At 35.3% G+C, this 26,558-nt stretch overlaps 1 protein-coding gene across 1 annotated transcript; it reads right to left on the bottom strand.

The window, feature by feature from the left end:
• Nucleotides 1-18,319: 18,319 nt before the first annotated feature.
• Nucleotides 18,320-26,297, bottom strand: LOC125780358 (uncharacterized). Its single transcript, XM_049462638.1, has 2 exons — nt 21,227-26,297; nt 18,320-21,171 (listed from the first exon to the last, which is right to left on the bottom strand). The coding sequence occupies exon 1, from the start codon at nt 23,224-23,226 to the stop codon at nt 21,676-21,678; it is 1,551 nt and encodes a 516-aa protein (XP_049318595.1). The 5' UTR covers nt 23,227-26,297; the 3' UTR covers nt 18,320-21,171; nt 21,227-21,675.
• Between the last annotated feature and the right edge of the window lie 261 nt (nt 26,298-26,558).

A 26,558-nucleotide genomic window follows, 5' to 3' on the forward strand; every position in this document is an offset into this window, starting at 1 on the left:
TGAAATAGTTTGTTTAACTAAATTTGAGATTCTATTCTCGTTTATGATTGTTTAAATGAGTTAAACCTCCCCCCTCACTCAACCTGGGAAAAACTGGCGCACCCTAATACGACCGCGCAATTCACCACAGCTGATGACACTTCAACGCAACTCACCACACCTGTGACTAAAAGGATAGACAACAGGAGAGGAGACTACACTTGGTTATACACAATTTGGTCATCAACATTAACATTCAGCTTTCGTTATTGATACTTCCCACGTTGAGTCGCGTCGACGCCAGCTTTTGGTTATTTACGTCATCGTACATCGAACCTGTGTGCTACGGTCGAAAGTTGATACTAACGTGATACGACGACGAGCCTGCGCGATAAATTCTTTGGGCATCCAATTCGCTAACATCGGCACCCGCATTTTTAATAACTATAAAACGTTTACTTGTGTAAAAGACATTTGTATACTAAATAAAAATTAAATCAAAACGATTGTTCGTTTTATATAAGTTGGCGTTTTATCTGGTCCTTCGAGCCTTAACGAAAGGCACCTTTGGTTTTTAACAGACACATTAAAAACAATAATAAACAATTTTGGTGGGAAAAACCAAACGAAGTGCGAAGTAAATATATGTACATACATAAAAAACAAAAAACAATGACCCAAACAGAACAAAAAAAAAATAAAATAAAACAATATCCAGTGCGGTAGAAGTGCAGTGGCGAACAAAAAAAATATATAAACCAAACAAAAAAAGCTTAAAAAACAAAAGTGCAGTGCCCCAAACAAAACAAAAAAACATACCTATATACCTACATACATATGTACATTAGGTGAAAACTGCGAAAAAAAAAACTTTTTATGCTTAGCATATACAACAAAAAAGACAAAACTAAAAAAAAAAGTGCAGTGGAACGAAGAAAAAACCAAAGCTGCGGTGACAAAAACGTAAACTTACAAAAACAAAATATAGCAAACAGTTTTAACAGGCAAAACAAAATAAAAAAACTCAGACAATCGGTCGCGAAACCTTAAAACAAAACTTAAATAAAAAAAAAATTTACAAAAACAAAACCCCACACAATCATTCGCGAAAGCGAAAATAAAACAATAAGATAAAACACAAATCGGGCGCGAAAAAGTAAAGCACCAATAAAAAAAAAAAACAAACAGCCGCGAACATTACAACAAATCTACATACACACAGCAAAGCAGCAGCACAAGGAGGTAGCCAGCTGGAGCACAGGACGGGGAACATAACCAGAAGAAGGCAATAGGGCAACATATCTACATGTATGCACCCTACAAAATATACCCTACCAAGTGAGCGTATTATGTCCATCTTATTATAATATACAAAATATGTATGACTAATTTTACAGTTTTATCTGATATAAAACTTGTAAAAAAAAAAAAAAAAAAATTACGCTTAAAAATCAAAAAAGAATCCAAACACGGTAAAAGCCGCAATACCGCTTAGCGTAATATAAATACTGATACATATATACTATATATACGTGTATATAGACATAATAACATACGTATATAATAAGTTTTAAATTGAATGCATATATATGCTTATGTTTGTGTATTCCAAACACAATAAACCTTCGAACAAAAACAAAATACCTCTTATACTTGATCAAGTAATAAGCAGGATTGCTTAAAATTTGTAAGCGAAGGCAAACATCAAAATCAAAACCGAAAGTTCAAAGTCCACATTTGCAATTATCCAGCAATACCTCTTGTGTTTTGGCAAACAAAAACAAGCAGGATTGTGGACAAAAAGCTAATTGATCTCTCTAAAGAGCTCTCAATTGCTTACGAACAAAGCATAACAAACAATTCGTGCATACTTAGGCACAAAGCGAATTGATCTCTCTAACGAGCTCTCAATTGCTTAAGAACAGAAACATAATTATAAATACATAAAAACAATTCGTGCATACTTATGAAAATAGCGCATTGATCTCTTCAACGAGCTCTCAATTGCACAAAACATAAGTAGGTACCTATAAAAACAAGTACATACAAGCCAAGTATTAGGGTGTGCCTATATATCAACACATATTATTAACAAAAAAAAATATTAAAAACAAAATACAAAAATGGTTAATTACGAAAATAATCAAAATACACCTGTAGGAGCTACACGCTCAAAGCAGGTTGTTAAATACATTTCACAAAGTGACAGTTTATTAAGATACTGCACTAGATTTGCCTCTTCACCGATTCATGAAAACTCTGAATCGTTATTAGAAATCAAAATTCAAAATCTTGAAAACTTTTGGACTCGCCTCCAAGCGGCTCATGACGCCATTCTAGATTCTAACGATTCAGATACACACAATTTCAAATCATCGGCTTGCGATATTTACGAAAACTGCTTAGACCAGTATGAAGAAACGAAAGCTATGATCTCCGATCAATTAAAGCTAATGAAAGCAATTGCACCTACTCCCTACAGTAGAGTAGAGCTGCCACAAGAAGACAGTAAGAAGGCAAGTTCAGGCATCCAACTCGAGGTGCCCGCATGTGACACAGAAACCTTTTACGGAGGTTATGAAGAATGGCCGTCCTTCCGGGACATGTTCACGGTCGTGTACATAAACCATCCTCAATTGTCACAAGCGCAAAAATTGTATCACCTCAGATACAAAACTAAAGGTCAAGCAGGCGAAATAGTCAAACAGTTCGCATTAAATGACGATAGTTTCAATTTGGCTTGGGAAGCTCTAAAAGCTAGATATGAAAACGAAAGAATATTGGTCGATAAGCAAGTAACGACACTATTAAACTTGCCTAAAATCAAGAAAGAAACAAGTGAAGAATTTGTAACACTACAATCCAGTGTTTCTAATTGTTTGTTGACTCTGTCGACACAAAATATTCCCACAGACAGCTGGGACCCAATTCTGGTAAACATTTGCACCGCCGCATTACCAGAAAAGTCGTTACTTCTATGGGAGCAATCGCTCTCATCACGAAAAAAGTGCCCAACGTGGCAACAAATGAAAGATTTTCTCACCACCCAATATGAAATTGCGGAAAGGTTAGAAGAAAAAATAATCAGAAATAAGAACTTTAAACACGACCAAAATAAAAGCTTCAATAGACCCCAAGCTAGAAGCAAAAACAAATCAAATAGAATTTTTAACAAAATACAAACGTTCACATCCGAACAAAGAATACATACGTCATGCGAACTATGCACAAGAGGGCATAAACTAAAAACTTGCGAGAAGTTTAAAAAATTAAACATTAATGAAAGGAACAACTTTGTCTGATCAAAAAGACTCTGTACAAACTGCTTTTCCCATACACATAATTTTAAAAATTGCAAAAGTAAATTTAACTGCTTATATTGTCAGAAAAGACATCATACAATGCTTCATTACAGCAGATATCCGATCTCTCTCCAAAGAGCCACAATTGTCCAATACCTCACATATTGGTAGAAAAGACAAAATAAGATTTCGGTCTAATAATTTTAAAAACTCAAATATATGTTACTTTTCGGCCCCGCAGGATGGCTTTCGCCAGTAATGAAAAAAAAAAATCTGCACAAATCCTAGAGCGGTGGCGGGCTACTACTTGGCAAATTAATGCATACGCATTTAAACACAATATGCAAAAAAAAAAATTGTCCCAAAGGGATAGAAAATCGACATTCTCATAAAATATTTTTAAAAAATAGTTTCCTAAATTCTAAAAATAGAATAAATAAAAAAAAACTAAAAGAAGCAGATATCTCTCCTATCGTCCCTACATAAGCGCTTCTCATAAGGGTAGTTGGTGGGAATTTGTTGTACAACTTGAACATCCCACTTAAAAAATTATAATTCTAATGAAGCCGTTCGCAATTACCGGACACTCTCTCGCAAAATCCCTCTATTGTCACAGCCCTAACTCCAGGGCTAAGGAGTACCCATTCTGGCCATATCCGAGCCAGGCGTGGAGTTACTATCCTTCATTAGCCGATCATAAATTAAATATCATAAAAAATTGCAACAATTGTCAATAACACAGAAAAGCCAAATAATAAATAACCCGCAAAATAAAGTTACTTCTCTTAAGCATCTATTTGCATTTTAAAATTCAAATACGTACATGTACATTCAAATATGTAAATATTACAATATTACAACGCCAATATTAAATACTTTTGCTGTTAAATCCATGCTACTCCATCAGCAGTACGGCAAAATACCTACAACAACATATGTTTGGAATACTAGGCAAAATATTCGCCTAGGGGGCCCAGGATGTTTAAATGAGTTAAACCTCCCCCCTCACTCAACCTGGGAAAAACTGGCGCACCCTAATACGACCGCGCAATTCACCACAGCTGATGACACTTCAACGCAACTCACCACACCTGTGACAAAAAGGATAGACAAGAGGAGAGGAGACTACACTTGGTTATACACAATTTGGTCGTCAACATTAACATTCAGCTTTCGTTATTGATACTTCCCACGTTGAGTCGCGTCGACGCCAGCTTTTGGTTATTTACTTCATCGTACATCGAACCTGTGCGCTACGGTCGAAAATTGATACTAACGTGATACGACGACGAGCCTGCGCGATAAATTCTTTGGGCATCCAATTCGCTAACATCGGCATCCGCATTTTTAATAACTATAAAACGTTTACTTGTGTAAAAGACATTTGTATACTAAATAAAAATTAAATCAAAACGATTGTTCGTTTTATATAAGTTGGCGTTTTATTTGGCGATCGTAAAAGTGGTTTGTGCTTCCGTTTGCAAATTAAAGCAACACTCTTAAACAATGATATCCTGTTGTGTCCTGCCAAATGATCTGTATTCTATCTGTTTATTTTCCATTAGTGTCGTTAAATTAAATAAGTGGTATAAATATTCGGTGTCTTCATATATGAGGTTTGTGTCGTCAGTTTCGGTGAAGATATTTTTTTTTTTTTTTTATATTGCTCACTGTGTATGCTTTTATGTTTATTATTAAATTCAGTAGGAGTGTTGCGAATGTTATCTTTATGTAAGACATGTTGTCTTCCTCCTCTCTCTACTAAAACTGTGTTCTCACGGTTTTCTATAACTATGTACTTTAAATATTTTTGTTCCGTTTTTGTACGTTGTTTTGAAAGTGCGTAAATTATTTTTTCATAAACTTTTTGTGTTCTTTTTTTATTATGATATTCTAAAACTTTGTCTTTGTTTTTTTCAATCAATTGTTTTATTTCCGGATAATTCTTCCTATTGAAAAATACTTCCACTGATTTTTGTTTTGTCACCGAGTGTATTGTCCGATTATACTCGTATGCTGCGTTAAATATTTCCGCAACTGGATCGGTGTTAGTTTGTTTAGCTAATGTTCCTGCGATTTCTATCAGTGTGTTATGTAAGCGTTCAACTGAACCGTTTGATGTCGAATGAGCTGTTGGCGTACGATTATGTGTTATATGTAGTCATCGGTATAGTGACATACAAGTTATCGATGTGAATATACTCTCATTGTCGGTTTGTAGGTTTCTACAATGTGGGTATGTAAGTGTGAGAATTTCTTCTAGTTTGTCTGCGGTGTTGACTTTATCTGCTATTTCTCTCATTAATAAATATTTTGAGTACCTACACATACTAGTTATATATGTTCTATTCCCTATGCGGAATATATCCATACTTATAGATTCTCCTGGTAGATTTGTTGCTGGTGTTCTCCCTATCAGTTGTTTTGTTGGTCTACGTTCGTATTTTTGTTCATAGCAATTTGAACAGTTTCGTGCAAAGTTTTTGATTTGTTTCGCCATATCGGGCCAAAAATATTGTGGTCTAATTTCTATCGCCTTATTTCTATGCGCTCGGTTATGTGTATTTGTTATAATTTCCAATTGCTTGTTTTTGTCTGTTATGTCTTCGACTAGATTTTGTGCTATAAAGAGCTTGTAGTTTAGAAAATGTTTACTTAGTAGTGATTTTATTGTGAATAGTTCTTGTTCATCAATTCTAATCGCGTTATTGAAATTAGGTGTAAAAACTTCTTTTAAAGTTTTTATTAGATAGTCAGTGTTTTGATATTCAATAATATGTCTGTGATACTTTGGAAAAGTCGTTTGTGTTTCTTTTTTATTTCGTTTAGTTTTCTTTAATATGATTTGATTCTTAAACGAATTTATCGTTTGTTTTGCGTATGTATAGTTTTCGTTTGGTGAACTACGTGTCGAGTGCATCGATTCTATTGTTGAAGTGTTAATTTTTTGTCTTGATAATGCATCTGCTACTACGTTTTGATTTCCTGGTTTGTATACTATTCTTGCTCCAGATTCTTGTATAAAATGTTTCCATCTTTTTAGTTTTATATTTGGATTTTTGTCCGAAATAGAAAATTTTAGTGCCTGGTAATCAGTGTGTATAGTTAAATCTGCTATAGCGTAAATATAATTCCTAAGTTTTCCTATAGCCCATACTATTGCTAATAATTCTTTTTCCGTTGTATAATAATTTTCTTCTGTTTTTGTTAATGTTCTTGATATAAAAATATAGGTTTCTTTTCTTGTGATAAAACTCCTCCTATGGCGAAATTACTCGCATCTGTAGTTAAGTCAAAAGGTTTTGAGAAATCTGGTTGAAATAGTTCAACATGTTCTTTTAATTTTATTTTAATTATTTGTATAGCTTGTATAGCTTTTTTATCTAATTTAATTTCTTTCTTAGCTGACATTTTTTTTACTTGTTATACCATTTTCTCCTTGTAGATGTATGGTTAGTGGTTTTATTATTTTGCTATATCCTTGTATAAATTTCCTATAATATCCCGCCATACCTAAAAATGACATTTATTCCTTCAGGGTTTGAGGTATCGGATACTTGTCTAATGTTTCTACTTTCTTTGGATCTTCTGTTATCCTATTATGTGTTATTATATGTCTAAATATTCGACTTGATTTTTAAAGAAGTGTGATTTTTCATCAGAGATTTTCATATTTGCTTTATGTAATGCGCTTACTACTATTTGGATGTGTTTAATATGTTCTCCAGATGTCGAAGAATATAGTAGCACGTGGATATATACAAAGCAAATTTATTTATATATTCTCGTAGAATCAATCTTCGACTATCTCTCTCATTGAGTGGACGTGTTTTCTTAATCGCGGTTTTTTACGCTTTATTCGCATATTCCTCTTTGCATATATGTGCACGTGCTTTCGTTTTATTTTATCGTGCGGTTACTCGCGTAAAAAACAGTGCATATTTGTGAGTATTTGCTTTATTATGGCCCCAGGGCCGCCTTATCTCGGGGAAAATAGGAAAAATCACCTGGACATGATAATATTAACCCAAAAATGCTAATTGAGTTACCAAATTTGCTCTTCAATGCAATTCTTAATCTCGGACACTATCCAAATTCGTGGAAAAAGTCGCAGATCATCTTGATAGACAAACCTGGGAAAGACTTAACACAGCCGTCTTCATACAGACCGATCAGTCTTCTACCCTGTCTTTCTAAGATATTTGAAAAATTGTTACTATCAAAGATGACTCCTTTCCTCCACGAAAATAATGTAATACCAACGCACCAATTTGGGTTTCGTGAAAAACATAGCACGATTGAGCAAGTAAATAGAATTACTAACGAAATGAGAAAAGCATTTGAGCACAAAGAGTACTGTTCAGCTATATTTCTAGACGTAGCTCAGGCGTTTGATAAGGTATGGCATGAGGGCCTTTTATACAAGATTAAAAAAAATATTCTACCTTCAAAATTATATAAAACATTGGAATCGTATTTAAAAAATAGAAAATTTATGGTAAAAGTGGGAGATTTCATATCTGATGAAAGACAGATAAGGGCTTGTGTACCCCAGGGCAGTGTTCTAGGCCCAACACTATACATCATATTGTTACGAATTTACTCTTGCTAGTTTACTTTGTTAGGTTCGTATCTCTGGATTGACAAATAAAATCAACACTGTTTAATTTAATTCAACAACTCTTTATTTCACAACTCGTCTACACTATAGCAGTTTACTCTTAGCACTGATTGATTACGTTGGCGTTGCCACAGCTTATATAGCCACGCACTTCTCGCTGATGCCGACGTGTCCTTCTAGAATATTGCGTCTGGAAATTACCAGAACATAATGCTATACGGCGCCAGACGCAAGCAGACAAGCAGACAGCCGCGGCGCCAGACTCTGCAATTGTTCAAGCAGACGGCTGTGGTGCCAGATGTCTATTGTTTCGACAAGCAGACAGTGCGGCGCCAGATGTCTATTGTTTCGACAAATGCTATTCCATATACCTACAACTATTGTTCATAATAAGGGATGCATATAGCAATACAAATACAACTTAATACTACTTTTTGTAACACTGCCCTCCACTAAAGCCTAATCGTCCCGATTAGGCACAAATCCTCTTGAACCAAATGGGGCGAGACTCTCCAAATGTACTAATATCATTTTACATCGTGCTTTCCCATTTCTTTGTATGCGGTATACCACGTCATTAAGTCTTTTTATCACCATATATGGTCCTTCCCACGCTGTCTGCAGTTTCGGGGACAAGCCTTTCTTTCGAAGTGGATTGTACAACAGGACCAGATCACCTTCTTCAAAACCTTTTGAATTTGCCGCTTGATCGAACCGGTCCTTCATCTTATTGCTCATCAGATGCGTATGCTGTCTTACCATTAGATGCAATTCATTCATTTCTTCCTTTAAGGCAGAACAATAATCTCCATTATTTCTTACAGCTGTAGGATTCGTTCCAAACTTAAGATCAGCAGGCAGTCGCAGATCAGATCCGAAAATAATCTTTGCTGGCGTGTAACCAGTTGTCTCGTGCTTCGCTGAACGATACGCCAGCAGGAACATCTGGATGCACTTGTCCCAATTCCGTTGATCTTTATCAACGATTTTCCGCAGATGTTCTTCGAGCGTTCGGTTGAATCTCTCTACCATCCCATCTGATTGTGGGTGTAACGCTGTTGTCCGTGTCTTGTGGATGCCCAATAATGTACAGACTTCTTGGAAAATGGAAGATTCGAAATTCCTGCCTTGATCTGAGTGTAATTCGACGGGCACTCCGAACCTTGTTATCCAATTTTCTACAAACGCTTCGGCTACTGTCTTCGCTTCTTGGTTTGGTAAGGCATATACTTCTGGCCATTTACTGAAATAGTCCATGACAACCAGTAGATATTTGTTTCCGGCCGTACTGGTTGGGAACGGACCTGCAACATCCATTGCGACTCGTTCAAATGGTGATCCCACGTTGTACTGTTGTAGCCTACCGCGACTTTTGGCTTTAGGGCCTTTAGCTGCCATGCACTCTACGCAATTACTTATCCATTCTGCTATGGAATCTCGACAACCGATCCAGTAGAACCGTTGTTTAATCTTCTCTATAGTTTTTGTAATTCCAAGGTGCCCTCCACTAGGTCCATTGTGATATTCTTTCAATACTTTCGGGATCATGGACTTCGGTACTATGATCAGCAGACGAGACTGTTTGCCATCTTCGCTTTCCCAGGTACGTTGAAGGTATCCATTAACGAGGTTTATGCTGTTCCATTGGGCCCAATATGCTTTTGCCGTTGGACTCTCGCTACTTATTTGTTCCTTTGGTGGTCGTACCCCATTTTCTTTGGCTATTATCAGCTTTGCAAGATCAGGGTCCTCCAGCTGATTGATTCTGATGCGGTGAGGAGCCCAATCATCTTCAGGTTCTATATTCAGTAATCGCACGTCGATTATACCTTCTTTTCCTTCTGATTTGGAGCAATGTTTACATTCCAGTGGACAAGGGCGACGTGATAATGCATCCGCATTTTTGTGGTGAATCCCCTTTCGATGTTCCGTTTCGAAGTCGTAATTCTGTAATCTTTCGATCCATCGTGCAATTTGGCCTTCCGGATTCCTAAACTGTAATAACCATTTTAATGCTGCATGATCAGTCCTCAGCAAGAATCGTTGTCCATACAAATACTTATGGAAATGTTTTGCACATTCCACCACAGCTAGTAGTTCTTTTCGCGCCACACAGTAGTTTTTCTCTGGTTTCCCGAGCACTCTGCTGTAATACCCAATTACTCTTTCTTGTCCGTCGATGAGCTGAGACAGGACACCTCCAATTCCATAAGCGCTCGCATCTGTATCCAGGATGAATTTCTTTCCAGGTATTGGATAAGCTAACATCGGTGCCGTACAAAGTAGTTCTTTCAGCTGCTCAAACGCTTTTTCTTGTTCCAACTGCCATACAAACGGGCGATTCTTCTTTGTTAAATCATGTAAACTTCTAGCCACGTTCGCAAATCCAGGTACAAAACGGCGGTAATACGTGCATAAGCCGAGGAAGCTGCGGAGTTCATGTATGTTGGTGGGTTGAGGCCAATCTTTAACTGCTTTTATTTTTCCCTCCTCGCTGTGAATCCCCTCAGTTGACACTTTATGTCCGAGATATGTGACCTGCTTCTTCCATAATGAACACTTTTTGGGATTCAAGCGTAATCCGGCTGATGCTATTCGCTGAAAGACTTCCTCTAGATTTTTCAGATGATCCTCAAAACTTTTTCCCATGATGATAATGTCATCAAGATACACCAAACATGTCTTCCAGTTGAGTCCTTTTAACACATGTTCCATCAGTCGCTCGAACGTTGCAGGCGCATTACATAACCCAAATGGCATCACAGAGAATTCCCATAACCCGTCGCCCATACTGAAAGCGGTCTTTTCACGGTCACATTCATCGATCTCGAGTTGCCAATATCCACTTTGTAGATCTAATCCAGAAAACCATTTCGCTCCAGACAAGGTGTCTAATGTATCGTCGATTCTTGGTAGAGGATAACTGTCTTTCTTTGTAACATCATTCAACTTCCTATAATCTACGCAGAAACGGGTGCTACCATCTTTCTTTTTAACTAAGACGATAGGTGAGCTCCATGGACTTATTGAAGGTTCGATTACACCGTTTTTGTGCATGTCTTCAATAATTTTGTTAGCATCCTCACGTTTTGCTAGTGGAACCCTACGCGGAGCTTGTCGGATTGGTTTAGCGTCTCCGGTATTTATGCGATGTTTGACAATGCCGGTTCTTCCTGTGTTTCCTTCGTTTGCAAATATGGATGCGTATTTTTCTAATAGTTTTTCTGCTTTTAATTTTTCATTTCCATGCAGTTCATTCAGCAAATTATTTAGGAGTGTAGGACTTATCTGCTGTGGCTCAATAGTAGGCTTCTGTTGTGACCGTTCGCATCGTGCTATTGCACTTATATTCTGGCACTGTCCAATTACTGCTCCTTTCTTCAGACTTATAGGCGTGTTGAATTCATTCACTACTCTGACCGGAATGGTGGCGTCTTCTCTAGTTTTCACAAGCGTTCTTCCTACCAATATGGGTGTATCTATTTTTGTTGGTTCCACAATCCACAACTCTTCAGTCCCACCTCCTCCATTCACTTTAGCCCATACAATCGCCTCAGATTTTGGTGGAATACTCTGATTATCATCAACAATCACCGTCTTACTTTCAACGTTGGTCACATATCCGGTGTTTATAGGCATCTCCATGTTCTGGCAAAACAGCATTTGCTTGTTTAAATCCAAAGTAACCCCGTGATCAATCATGAAATCTACTCCCATTATAATTTCATCCGTGATTTCTGCTACGATGAAGGTGTGATTAACTTCCAGGGTACCAATTATGACTTCGCAGAACACTTTTCCCGCAACAGCTGCTTCCTCTCCAGTGGCCGTTCGAAGCTTGCAACCAACTAATGTTCAACCGTTCCTCTCACCACATCCTGTCGGATAATTGAATGTGTGGCGCCAGTATCCAAAGTAAGCGTTGACAGTCGTCCATTTACGATGCCGTTGATAGTAAGATTGTTGTCATGGCGACCTATTTCTGATATCGAGATGGCGGGGCAAATAGTTGTGGGAACCAGCTCACGCCCCTTTGAACTGTTCCGTTTTAGTTTAACGACTTGTGAGATGTGGATGCTCCGTCCTCGTTATCTGTTGGTTGTTTCCGTTTTGATGGGTATACTTTTATATTGCAATTTCGGGCAAAGTGACCCGCTTTTCCACAGTTGAAACATCTTCCTGTTGTATTTACTCGCGGTGCAGCAATTGTCTTCAGAGTCTTCAATATTTCTTCCATCAGCGCCGGTTGTTCCATTTCAACTCTTTGTACTTTGTGTTCTGGTTTACTTAGTAGGGAAGCTGTTTCCTGTGTGAGGGCGTGCGAAACCGTTTCAGCAAACGTTCTTTTTGGCAATGCATATGTGGCGCGTTTGGTGTCAACATCACGAATTCCATTTATGAAACATTGAATTTTTACCCTCTCAATGTATTCCACAGGTGCATCTGCATTTGCCAAATGAGCCAGTCGTTCGATTTCAGTTGCGAACTCTTGTAATGACTCGTTCATCTTCTGACCCCTATTTTGCAGTTCGATCTGGTATATTTGTTTCCGGTGCTCACTACCATATCGTCTTTCTATCGCACTCATCAATGCCTCATAGTTGTCCCGTTCACAGTCTGGAATAGTCTGAAGGATTTCTGCCGCAGGTCCTTTCAATGATACAAACAAGGACGCCACCTTGTCCGCTGCATTCCAATTATTGGCCATTGCTGTCTTTTCAAACTGAAGTTTGAAAATTTGAAATGGAATACTTCCATCGAATGTGGGTGCCTTCAATCTTTGATTATTTGTTGATGGTGCAGGGCCATGTAGTTGCAGTTCTCGCACACGATTACTCAGTTGAAGAAATTCTGATCTTAAATTTTCTTCGTCATTTTTTATTGTGCTTAATTCGTCTTCAAATTTTGAAAATTTCTCTTGCACTTGTGTATTATTTTCTGTAATCTGTTGTACCAAACGCTTTTGTAACTGCGTATTATTTTCAGTTATTTGTTGTGTAAGGCGAGACTCTAACTGTGATGTATTTTCAGCTATTTGCGTTATTTGCTGTGCCAGACGATTTTCTGCCTGCACTGCATTTTCTGCATTTTCGGCTATTTGCTGTGCCAGACGATTTTCTGTTTGCACTGCATTTTCTGCCATTTGCTGTGCCAGACGATTTTCTGTTTGCACTACATTTTCTGCCATTTGCTTAATAGCCACTAACAACGTGTTCATGTCTATACTTGATGATGTTCGTTGTTCTTCTACTTTCTCTTCTACCTTTGTAGAAGTTTCTGGCCCAACAAATTCGAACTCGTCCACATTAATTCCATCCGCTTCCATTGCTTCACGTAATCGTGCCTGCAGATCCGCCTTTTGCCCGCTTATCGGCAAATTACGTTCCTCCAGTTCCTTTTTTAATTGCTGAATCCTCAATTCTCCGAATTTAACCATCTTGAATTTGGATTATTTGACAATCCCACTTCTGACACCAATTGTTACGAATTTACTCTTGCTAGTTTACTTTGTTAGGTTCGTATCTCTGGATTGACAAATAAAATCAACACTGTTTAATTTAATTCAACAACTCTTTATTTCACAACTCGTCTACACTATAGCAGTTTACTCTTAGCACTGATTGATTACGTTGGCGTTGCCACGGCTTATATAGCCACGCACTTCTCGCTGATGCCGACGTGTCCTTCTAGAATATTGCGTCTGGAAATTACCAGAACATAATGCTATACGGCGCCAGACGCAAGCAGACAAGCAGACAGCCGCGGCGCCAGACTCTGCAATTGTTCAAGCAGACGGCTGTGGCGCCAGATGTCTATTGTTTCGACAAGCAGACAGTGCGGCGCCAGATGTCTATTGTTTCGACAAATGCTATTCCATATACCTACAACTATTGTTCATAATAAGGGATGCATATAGCAATACAAATACAACTTAAAACTACTTTTTGTAACAATATATACAGCAGATCTTCCAACAGCTAACAATGTATTAACTTCTACTTTTGCGGACGACACAGCTATAGTGAGCCGTAACAAATGCCACATAATAGCATCAAGAATATTAGCCGAGCACTTAAAGTTTGTCGAAGAATGGCTAGGTAACTGCGTATAAAAGTAAATGAACAAAAGTGTAAGCATGTTACATTTTCGCTTAGACCAAAAATGTGTCCGGCAATAAAAATTAACAATATTTTAGTACCCCAAGCGAATGAAGTAACCTATCTTGGTATTCACCTAGATAGAAGACTTACGTGGAAAAAACATATATCTAGTAAAATAACTTGCATGAAGATAAGAGCTGCAAATTTAAATTGGCTATTAAATAAAAACTCCAAACTTTGCCTAGACAACAAAGTGCTTTTATATAATGCGGTCATAAAGCCGATTTGGATGTATGGCATTCAACTGTGGGGTACGACCTGTGCAACTAATATTGATATATTACAAAGGACAATCGAAAATGCTTAGATCAATCACGTGTTCACCATGGTACATGCGTAATGAGAATATCCATAAAGACCTTGGTATTTCTATGGTAAGGAAAGAAGTAGAAGACAGCAGAATTAAATATATGTGTAAACTCCGTGAACACTCCAAATGGGCCAATTTTTGACTCAAAAGACATAGCTAATCATTTCGCCTCTGTATGGTCCGATTATTCGAGCAATTCAAACTTCCATCCCTCGTTTTTATCTAATAAAAATGAACTTCTCAGAAGAAGGTACAGTAAAGATCACGCACCTCCATCTATTACTGAATCAGACATAACCATCGCAGAATTCACTTTATCTTCAATGTCAGGCAAGACTCTCGGTGGAGACAGGATTTCATATCCCATGCTAAAAAACTGTCCATTAAGTCTCAAAAATAGAATTATTAATTTGTACAACAATATTTTATGTCAAAGCGTCTACCCTCAAAGCTGGAAAAATGCGGTGATAGTACCGATTTCTAAATCTAATGTAGTGTCTACAGATGTTCTTGGTTACAGGCCAATATCACTCCTTTGTTGCATGGGCAAACTATAAGAAAAAATCATATCAAAACGTATCTCGTTGTTCACGTTAAATAAAAACCTTCTCAGTCATAATTAAGTGGCATTTAAGGCAGGGCAAGGCACCATGGATGCTTTACTCTATTTTGATGATTTCGCCAAAACTTCTTTATCGAAAAGAAACCACATATCCACTTTCAGTTTGGATTTCGAAAAAGCTTTCAACAGAGTTGGTTCTCATGTTATTCTACGACAGGTTGAGAAGTGGAAAATTGGTGAAAAAATATTTAACTTTATTAAATCTTTCCTAACCACTCGGAAATTCATGACTAAAATCAATAACACTTTTTCGAACACGTACTATATGCACAACGGAATACCACAAGGATCACCATTATCTGTCATACTATTTGTAATCGCATTTAACGAAATCAGTACGATAATCTCTAAATATAAACCCGTTTCGCATATTATTTATGCTGATGATGTGCTGATCTTCTCCAAGAAAAATAATCTAAATACTGTAAAAAATACCTTCTTAAAAATCCTTAATGATATTTCAAATTGGTCCAATTGTTCAGATGCGAATATTTCTATAAACAAATGCAAATTATTCCATATATGTAAGAAACACAAATGTAATAACTTCAATCTAAGCTATAATAATGTAAATATTGTAAATAGTCTTAAATTCCTAGGTTTAGTATTCGATAAGAGACTTACTTTTAAGGAATATTGTACAAATCTACGTAAGCAACTAATTTCTAGGCTTAATATAATTAAATATCTATCATCAAAATACTGTTTAATTCACATTTCTTCTCTCATCAATATTACAAGAGCTTTAATTTTATCTAAGATTGATTATGGTCTCCCTATCTACGGCAATTGTGCCAAAAGCAACATAAAGCAAATCTTTGCACCATATCATGCAGCTTAAAAGCTGGACACCTGCCCAATTACAGCTCAGTATACACCACAGAAGCAGCAGCTATCTATAATGCGCTATCCCTAGTACTCTAGGTTAAACTCTAACTTAAAAACATTAATATGTACTGATAGCAAGTTTACAATCTCAGCTCTCCTAAATGCATCTAACAAATCCTACCTCATTGCGCAAAGTAGAAACATACTAATTGGGAACACAAACATAAAAATTATGTGGATCCCTGGACACGCCGGTTTTACTCGAAAAAAACGACATAGTCCATTTAATCGCTTCAAAACAAAAAGCTATAAAAGTTAATGCTTGGAAGAATGTGCAACACCACTACGCCATCTGCAACCAAGAGGGCAAAAAACCTACTTATCCACCATCAGACCGTTGCCAAGATATAAAAGCCTTTGTTCGCCTTCGTCTTGGTCATACATCATTAACGCATTCCCACTTATTAAATGGAAACCGTAATTTATCCTGCCTATATTGTACGAGTAGTCCTTAACCATAACACATCCACTGGATGAATGCCCCTTCTACAATTCAGCAAGGACCAGTATATTTCAGAATAATAAAGCTCTTGATTTATTGAAAATAACTTCTATTGTTAACATCACTAAAATATCTGAATACCTATCTAGTACAAAGTTAAAGAAATATATTTAAGTTATCCTTCCTTTTTAAATTTATTTTTAACATATATTTTTAGTTCATAAAAACATATTGCTTGTAAATAATTCTTAAATGGAAGGTTCCATCTTTATTATTTAAGTCGTTGATATTAAAACCGTGAGCTGAAAGCCTCAGTAGCTAGTGCTCCTTATGTTTAATGTATAATAATAATTATATTATTTTACAAATAATAAATAAATAAATAAATTCTCGTAGAATATCATCAACACATCTTTGAAATAATGAGGATGCATTTCTTAATCCGAAGGGCATTCATATGAATTCATATTTTGCTCCATTTATGGAAAATGCTGTTTTTTCGCTATCTTCTTTTTTATCATAATTTGGTGAAATCCTGCTTCTAGATCTATCGTGGAAAAATATTTAGCTTTACCTAACGATTGTATTGTCGTGTTTATATCCGGAATAGGATATCTATCTGTTATAGTCTTTGAATTTAATTTTTGAAAATCTATCACTAATCTTTTCTTGGGTTTTCCATTTTCATCTATACCCTTTTTTGGTACTGTCCAAGCTAGTGAGTTATAAGGACTTCTACTAGGTTGTATTATATTATTCTTTAATAATTTTTTTTATTTCTGAATTGACGAAATCGTTATCTGCATACGCATATTGGTATTGTTTCGTCCAAACAGGTTCATTACTTTCTGTCCTAATGGTTGCTTCTATCGTTGTGGTAAATGGTAACTTTTCTGTTTTATTATTTCTCCTAATTATTTCTCTAATCTCCTCGTCATAATCTTTATTATCATTTGTGTAATTTATTTTTTGATTTTTGTTTTTATTTGTATATTTTAATTGTAGTGACGTGAAATCTATTTCTGCAATTAATTTTTTCTATCCACAAAATCCTATTATCATATCAAAATCTTTAATATCTTCTAGTTAAAAAAATGGTAAATCATGGCTTAACAGATGTATTATTTTTTTACTAGTCATGATGGAATTTCCATGCATTGATTTTGTCCATACAGGATCTATTGATATACTCTTACCTATTCTGCATTTTTTTGATATGTAGTTGTTTGTAGCGCCTGAGTCGATCATGATATTCACTTCTTGTTGTGTCGGATCATCCTTGAGTGTAAGGCAAGGTAGTCCATCCTTTAGCCTAAAAAAAGTACTCGATGTATCGTCAGCTTCTTCCATGTGTCTGAAGGTTTGTTCTGGCTGAGGTTCAGGTTGTTGGTGTGTGTTGATCCTTTGTATCTTTTGCGGAATGATGTTTCTGTTAAAGTGATTTCGTTTGTACCCACTGTTTCTTTGAGGTTCGTCAACATCCATGCGTTCTTGTGGAGGTTGGTATGTATTAAATACTCTTTGAGGTTGTGCATAATTGTAATTGTTCCTCGTTTGCTGCCTTGGTTGGAATTGATTTTGCCTGAAGTTGTTATTGTGATGATTAGGTTGCTTATATTGGCTTCTTGACCATTGGTTTAAATTATTATTTTGCCATTATGGTGGATTAAAATTAAAAGGGTTTGTCTTTTGTGGTATTATTCTATGTTGATTAGTTGGTCTTTGCCAAAAGTTATTTAAATTTTGTTTTTGGATTTCGATAGGTCGTTTTAGGTTTTTATTTTCACTAGTTTGTTGTAGTCGTATTTCGATTTGTTTAGCACTTGTATATGTTTGCATTAAGCTTTGATATTGATTAGGTGCTAAGGCTGTTGCTAAATTTTTATTTTTTAATCCTTTAATAAATTGTGTTATAGATTATTGTTCAATATATTTATTTATTTCTGTTTTTGAAGATCCACTGTATTTTTAATCAGCTTCCTGTGCAGTGTCAATGTGTATTGGAAATAAGTGTCCAAGTCTTCTGTTGTTGTGCCAAGTTCTTCATGTGTTCTTGTATTTCATACAGTGCGTTTGGGTCGTGATTTAGTGCGTCCAAAGCTTCCATGATACTGTAGAAGCTGAGAGTTGTGTTGTTGTATTCAAGTAACATATCTGCATGCCCCGTGATTCTTCTTCTGAAGGTAGAATTGAGGTGTGTTCTGGAATACTTGAAGTGGTTCCATGACTTTCATTACATGTGACTTCCATATCGTATATTCTTCTTTGTTTCCTTGGAAAATAGGTAATTCCTTTATTACTTCAATTTGTACATCTATTACATTCTGGTATTGCATCGTGGCTTCTTGGTATATTGTTGGAGTAGAAGTTTCGCTAGTATTAGGATTTATAGTTTGGAACATCCGTAATATTAACTCGATGCCAAAGATTAGATTAGATTATAATGTGGTAAGACTGTGACATAACTGAGCCACTTTTAATTTTAAATATGTCTAATGGAAGAAATTGTGATTATATATCATCTCCCTGGACCGGAATTGTTTCTTTAATTTAGTTTTTGTTGTTTAAGTTGAAAATCTATGTGCTGTTCATATTTTGAAATTGCAGTGCATTAAAATTTAGCGCGATCAAATAGAATTTTTAATTTATACTTCGCGTGTTTTTCGAATCGACAATTTTCTTTTCTGTAAATTTCTCGTCAAAATATTCATTAGTATTTGAGATACGCGTCGTTTTGTGAGGCTCTAAAAGTGAATTCTTATGCACCATTTCATACTGCATTGGTTATTCGTGGTCATTTCGCCAGATTTTCAACTAATCTCGTGCCGCAACCACCGCATTCGCCTAATTTACGTTCGTGTAATTCTTTTGATTAATATCTGTTTTATTTTAATGAAAGGAAGTGGATATGTTTATGATATTTCGGTTTAATCCTGAATATGATAGAAATAGATATAAGCCCCATATTCCTAATTTATGATTTCCGGTACATTGATTGATTTTTTTCCCGGATACCCAATATATAAAAATAAGTCCCGTTAGTTTAGTTTATGTAACGTATTATTATTTAGTTAATTAGATTGATTTTTGTATGAATATCGTTGACATGAAACAAAATACAGTAATAAAAGGAATAGGAATAGACAAACTATGACCTTTAATATATGTATGTTCACAAGATAACAATCTTGGAGTTATGTGCAACATTTTTGATTTAATGTTAAGCTTTGTTACCTCAAAATATTTGCTCGCTTGGAGAGATTATAATCAGTGCCGGGTTTAACACTACCAGCGCCCTGGGCGACATTTCTACGGCGCCCTCCAACTGCAATTAAACCCATTCGAAAAAAGGGAAAATATTTATTGAAATAACCGTTTATTAAAAGAAATAATTATTTATTATAAAAAATAACCATTTATTACAAAAACACTAATAAAATTTTACTTTTCTGCCCTTTCTATCAGCGAACTCTTTTATAAGGTTGTCAAAGTCGATGTTTTCAGCAATTTCGTTTTCAATTGACAAAGTTGCTAAGTTTGTCAATCTAGATTGAGAAATTGTTGATCGAAGATAGGTTTTTATCAGCTTCAGCTTTGAAAAGCTCTGCTCCCCACTAGCAACCGTTACAGGTATAGTTAATAATATTCGCAATGCTATCCATACATTTAGATACAGTTCTTGTAAGTTGCAATCTTTGATGAAAAGGAAATCAGACTTACAAGTTCATTTAGAGTCTACAGTTAATTTTAATTGGAGATCACTACAGAGCTTGACAAGGTCGGGTTTTTTCTGTAATCTGTTTAATATTGTACAAAAAAGACCAAGATTCCGTGTACTCATTTAACTGTTCGAACCTTTCATAGACTGAAATTAATGTAGTGTCCAAAAGACAGTTTAAAAATTCAACCTCAATTTTTTTTTTCTGGAGAAGTTATAGGGTTATTGCGTGCAATTTCACTAGCTTGACGCTTAACATGTCGAATTCTTGTTGTAGCTCGAAATATAGGTTCAATTTCTAGTTCTTCGGCCAACTCCTTCGCAGTTAAAATAGCGCCTTTAAAGCCTGTATTTCTGTAGTCTTCGAAGAATTGCAGCATTTTTTCAACATTTCTGTACATTTACCAAGATCCATATCTGTTGACTGTAGAGATTTACTTACAGTATTTATTTGATAAAGTATGTCATACCAAACAACCAATGAGACTATGAACATGAAATCTTTTAGCTGTTCGGCCAGAGTAGTAGCCTCATGAGACACTTGAACATCAGTTTTCTGAGTTCCAAGAGCCAAAGTAATCAAAGCATTATGTATAGTACTAATTTGATAACGGGCTGCTTTAACACTACTTATACTTTCTTACCAACGTGTGTCGCTGAGCTTTTTTATAGTATATGTATAGTCCCAAGTGATCGGTTAGAATTTTCCATCAATGAACAGAAGCTGAAAACAATGCACTATGGGTCAAATGAATGGTTTTTGAGGCAAGAAATCACAGGAAGCAGCTAGAGCTTCAAAATTTGGAACAGGTGACTACGATGGGCATCTTACTCTTCGATAAAAATCTCAAGTCGATCCGCCCTAATCACGCCCACTTCTAGTAACTATATTGTTTACCACGTTAAAATTATTATAATGCCCACTTGCATTGACCGGAAAAGTAAGCTTAGCGGTGGGAGAATTAATAGAAAACACGGTCCTTGGATAATGGAGCATTCTGCTAGAAATAACATTTATTTACTAATAAAATTATTAACATAAAACGATGAAATTAAATAAGTCTTCTTTTGCTAGTGATCGGCTTACAAGTTAATTTGTGCTTCCAATGCCATCAAGATTTAATTCCACTAAAAAGAGAACATTAAATTTTATAAAAGTTAGTATATTATAAATAACTCTTACTTCAAAATTGTCCCCTGTTTCATCAACTTCTAACTCTATATTAAAAAGAGATAGATCCTCTGCCTCCCATTCGAAATCAGGAAAATTTTCATTTGCGATAGCATTTGACGTAGTCGGCAATTGATATTCAGGAACATCTAGAATCTTTAAAAGAGAAATAACTTCTCTTGGAAGTTGCAATTTTTTTTTGCTGAATGACGGTTCTTTAGGCATATACTGGATAAGAATGGGTCAGAAGAATCCATGGCTCTGTTAAAAACATCAGATATATTGTGTTCTCTAGAGTCTTCTCGTGCATGCTCAATGCGATCCTTTTTATAAAATTTATTTCTCGCCTCAGAAGCACTTTCTCCAGCGCATCCAAGAGGCACGATTGAGGCTTGTACTATTTGCGAAGAATGTGCTAAAATTTTATGTAACGTAGCTGATATTGGGTACCATTCATAATATTATTCAAAATATATTTCGGCAGTTCTATAACAAAAACTCTTCAAGTTTTCGACACTTAACTCAAAATTACAAGAAATTGCAATTAGTATGACTTGTAAATGTTTTAAAAACTCGATGTTAACGTTTGTTATTGAAGCAAATAATTCTAGATTTGAAAATGCTTTTCGCGTAGTATTGCCGTCGTTTGTTGATCCACTTCCATTACTTTTCGGTTTATGGACATGAAGACCCATTTTCTCCCAGAATTGTTGTTGAATTTCACTTTTTCTTTGTTGCATTAGTAATTTGTCCTCAGCATTTCGAATTTGCCATTTTTTAATATGAAGTCTATATGAAAGATTCAGAACAAATTCTAGGCATCGAATCCAAGCGTGTAATGGGCTTATGCCATATTTTAATGAATTTGGTTTTGGCTGAAACACTAATGAGCTTAAATCTTTTATTGACAAAAACTGCTTCGGATTTCCACTACATATTGGGCACGACTGAGAAGACTTTGTTTCCGTAAGTACGTTCAAAACTTTTCCATCAATTAAAGTCATTATAAATTCATATTTTACTGATATTTTTCTACCATTTAAAAAATATTCTAAGGGCTCAAGGTTTTTTATTTGCATATCCAGATTGTTTTTTTCTTTCAAAATATGTTCCTTCGTTTCCTTAATAAATTCAATTTTAAGTGGTCGGCAAAAACGAACAGATTGAGGTGTACGATTAATCCAAACGGTTTCATGATGCGACGTGATTAATTTTAGTGGTATAATTGATGTCACAAATAGCGAGTTATCTAAACTTTCTGGGGTATTGCTGCTGAATATTTGTTTTAAAGAACTTTGTCCTGTGGAACCGTCGAAGCCATAACTTAAAACCAATCTGACATCATTCAACTCTTCTATTTGCATCAAAACTTCTTCTTGGTATGACAAAATTCTTGTTGCTGTATGGTTAACCAAGCTCTGCAGAGGAATTTGTGCTGATGATTCCGTTACCGATAGTCCATCAGGTCGGCATTGCAGTTTGCACTCTTGAATTTTTTGGTAATGTGGATAAATATCACAGTTTCGTGACTTGCTCATTGCCCGAATGTTTATGTACTGTTGCTTTGTTAAATTATTTTCTATCAAAAATAGTAATGCTTCCTCGGGGGATAGTGGTAAAGGTTTTTTGTCATTGGAGGTTAAAGTTTTTCTCATTTTTGTAGCCCTAGATGGAGATGAAGCTGCTTCCTTTAAAACAAAGTTTAAATCATTTGCTTTTGATGCATAAGTTGATATTGAAGCAGCATGGACCAATAATTTGGTATCGTGACCCTGTACGGACGATACTTCGGAAGCAAGTTTTCGTTTTTGCCTCGCACTTCCCTCGCTGTATCCAACATGAGGGCGGCCTCTTTTGTTTGCGATATCACTCTCAGAAATTTTAAATTCAGTTACATTTGATAGCCATAAACTTTCGTTGTTCTCAAATCTCTTCGCACATCTTTGGTTCTTGTTCCACTTTTGGGTAGCAGTTGCACAAAAATTGTTAATTTTCTTTTTGATTGATGCCATACATTCGTCATCCACACTTCTATTAAATTTCTTGAAAATCCAGTTGACAACAATCGTAGCATTTCGGTTATTATCTAACCAAAATTTAACTATATCCGTATTTTTTATTTTTACGGAATCTTAAAAGGAAAATATAAATAATTTAGAGCAGTTGGGCTGCAGTTGGCTGCAGTTGAAATTACAACCACATGAAAGTACACATCATTACCTTTCTCCACATATATATTGTTCAACAAATACGTGCCAATAAACAAAGTACTACTCCAAGAAACATCAGGTCAATAACCAAAACTCCACAGTAAATACGACACACTTTGATGCAACAAAAAATTTACAACAACAACATTTTTATGAAACTTATTAATAACATTTTTTTTTACATACCTGAATTAATAATTTCCATTTTATAAAAATTGTATACAATTATAATATTTTGTTAAACAATGGATTAAATGTTAGGCACTATAAAGGTGAATGTAAGAAAACAAAACGAACCAAAAAAAACTACAACTTTGACAGCTTGGCTTTAAGACATGGGTTGCCACCTGACTCTAATTTTTTTTTTTTTTGGGTATTTCAGAATGTTTATTACAAAATGCCATTATCCTTTTTATGAAATAGTACACTTCAAAAATTGATTTTTTGCCTCAAAAACCGTTCATTTGACCTATAGTGCAATGTGAAGAACCTCTGAAGTACCTCAAACAAAGTGACTGATCCTACGGATGACTTAGCGGCATCGCATAGTACTAGATTGTAGCTATGACAGCCACACGGCACATAAACAGCTAAGGGGTTTATGTCGAGAATTCTCCTTTGAACCCCAATATTTTTTTCTTTCATATTCGCCCCGTTGTCATAACCCTGACCCCTGCAATCGTTCAATTCTAGTCCGTATTTATTTAAAACATTAATAATAACTTCAGTCAGTCTTTCACCAGTTGACTTATTGATAGGTATAAATTCCAAGAAATGCTCTTTTATTTATTTTTTTTCATTATCGTCTGATAAATCAACAAATCATAATGTCAGCGAAAGTTGTTTTACATGACTAATGTCAGGAGTACAGTCAGCTATAATAGAATAATATTTTGATTACTTGTGTGTAATATGATTTTACTTCACTTTTTCACCCATCAGCTCTATTAATTCATTTTGAATGTCTTTTCCACAGTAGTGGTCTGAAATATCATCCTTCATAGCTAATCGCAAATGCTCCTGCATGACTGGATCAAATTTGGCTAGTAGTTGTACTAAGCCTAAGAACTTTCCGTTATTTGGCGTTTGGCGTATATAGTTTGTAGGAAGTACCTCAGAACGCCATATTGTTTTCGGCTAAATAAAGTGTGATATGCATCAATCTAGATAAAACATTATTCCATCTTGTAGTTTCCTTTCTAATCAAGTGTTGCTCTTGGCTGTCTATTGTTTTTCCTATTTTTAATCGTAGTTCAGCATCAATCCACGAAAGGTAAAACTTCTTATGAAAAGTGCTATTTTCATGAATTTTTAACATTTCAGACAAGTGTTTCCAGTAGTTGTATCCTTCAGTTACTAAGTTCAACGTTGAGCTACTATCAAATAGTCTACAACAAAAACAATAAACTCGATCCTTAGAAATGGAGTAATTTAACCAACGGCGCTGAATTGTTTCATTGTTTGCAAGATTTTTTGTGAAATGGGAATTAGAGAAATGTCGGCCTGTATCATTCTTCGGATAATTATCAATATGAGTTTGCATTGGGTCACTAGTAATTATATGATCAATGATTTTGCCATTTCGAGTGACTGGCCAAGAAGCAGGATCCGATATATTGGCGATAACAGTTCTAACGTCATCTAGAATTTGTATTGGTTGTACATCACCAATGAAGTCATCCGGAGCAGCATTTGTAATAGTACCACAGCTTATCATCTCACTTTGGGAAACTTTGTCCACAATCTCTTCAACACAATCTTCAGTTATCTGATTTGACTTGTCAGATAGAGGCTGCGCTACCGATACATTAATTTGTATTCCAGATGTAGATGGCATATTCAGGTCTTCATTTTTTGTTGTAATATATTTATCTATATTCATGAACTTTTTTGTTCTCTGAAATTCCTTCTCTTGTTCTGCTTTCCGTTTTCTATATTCTGACCCAGATGGTTTCTTTTTTTTTCAACGTTTTCAGACATTTTGTACTAATCAATTTTTGTATATCAATAAAATCTGCAACAAATTAAACCTTTAGGTCCAATAATTTCTAAAAATAGATAAATACAATAAAATTTACAAATCAAACAACTTTAAACAGATTTAAATCGTACATTAGGTTTTTTATGCAAAAATAATTGAGTTATTATTCGTTTTTTTCAAAAGACTTCGAACTTTTTTGTATGGAGCTTGGCATAGGCTAAAATTTTAAGTACCTAGAATGTCGTATTTTGGTGTACACATAGGTGTACGCAAAGTGTATTCAACAAAGTGAACTAAGTATTTGACTTACGCTTATTTGACAATAAAATAGTAAACAATTCATGTATTTGTTTATATTAACCCGTGTGTTTTTTTTTGATCTTGAACAATATGAAGCCACTTGCTTTACATACATACATATATATGATAAATATAAACGTAATAGAAATAGAGACAACCAATTTATTTCTTCTCAACGTTATAATGAATTCATATTTATTTTTCAAACAATTACATACGTGTATAAATGCAACATTATTCACAAATTTTATTGTAACTATATATGTAAGAGTATATACGTCGTAACCAGTACCCCGCCAAACTATTAGAAACTGTATACAGATGTTTATGCGATTTGTCAGTTGGAGCACAAAACATTGGTAAGTTGCTTCCATGAGTTGTTTTGCATAGGCAACAAGTATTCGGCATTTTATTCAGTTATTTAAAAAAATATTGCTTTTCGTTTTGAAATTTGCTTACTGTTGAATTTCCGAATATGAATTTTTGAATAAATGTAAGGGTTAAGTCAATGACAACATTCACGTCAAATAAGCGTAAAGAAAAATTAAATGTCATATACTTAGTTCACTTTGTTGAATACACTTTGGGTGTACGTAAAACCAAAGTGTATTCAACAAAGTGAACTAAGTATATGACATTTAATTTTTCTTTACGCTTATTTGACATGAATGTTGTCATTGACTTAACCCTTACATTTATTCAAAAATTCAAATTCGGAAATTCAAAAGTAAGCAAATTTCAAAACGAAAAACAATATTTTTTTAAATAACTGAATAAAATGCCGAATACTTGTTGCCTATGCAAAACAACTCATGGAAGTAACTTACCAATGTTTTGTGCTCCAACTGACAAA

This window comes from Bactrocera dorsalis, chromosome 1 (genome assembly GCF_023373825.1).
Source record: "Bactrocera dorsalis isolate Fly_Bdor chromosome 1, ASM2337382v1, whole genome shotgun sequence".
Taxonomy (NCBI): Eukaryota; Metazoa; Arthropoda; class Insecta; order Diptera; family Tephritidae; genus Bactrocera; species Bactrocera dorsalis.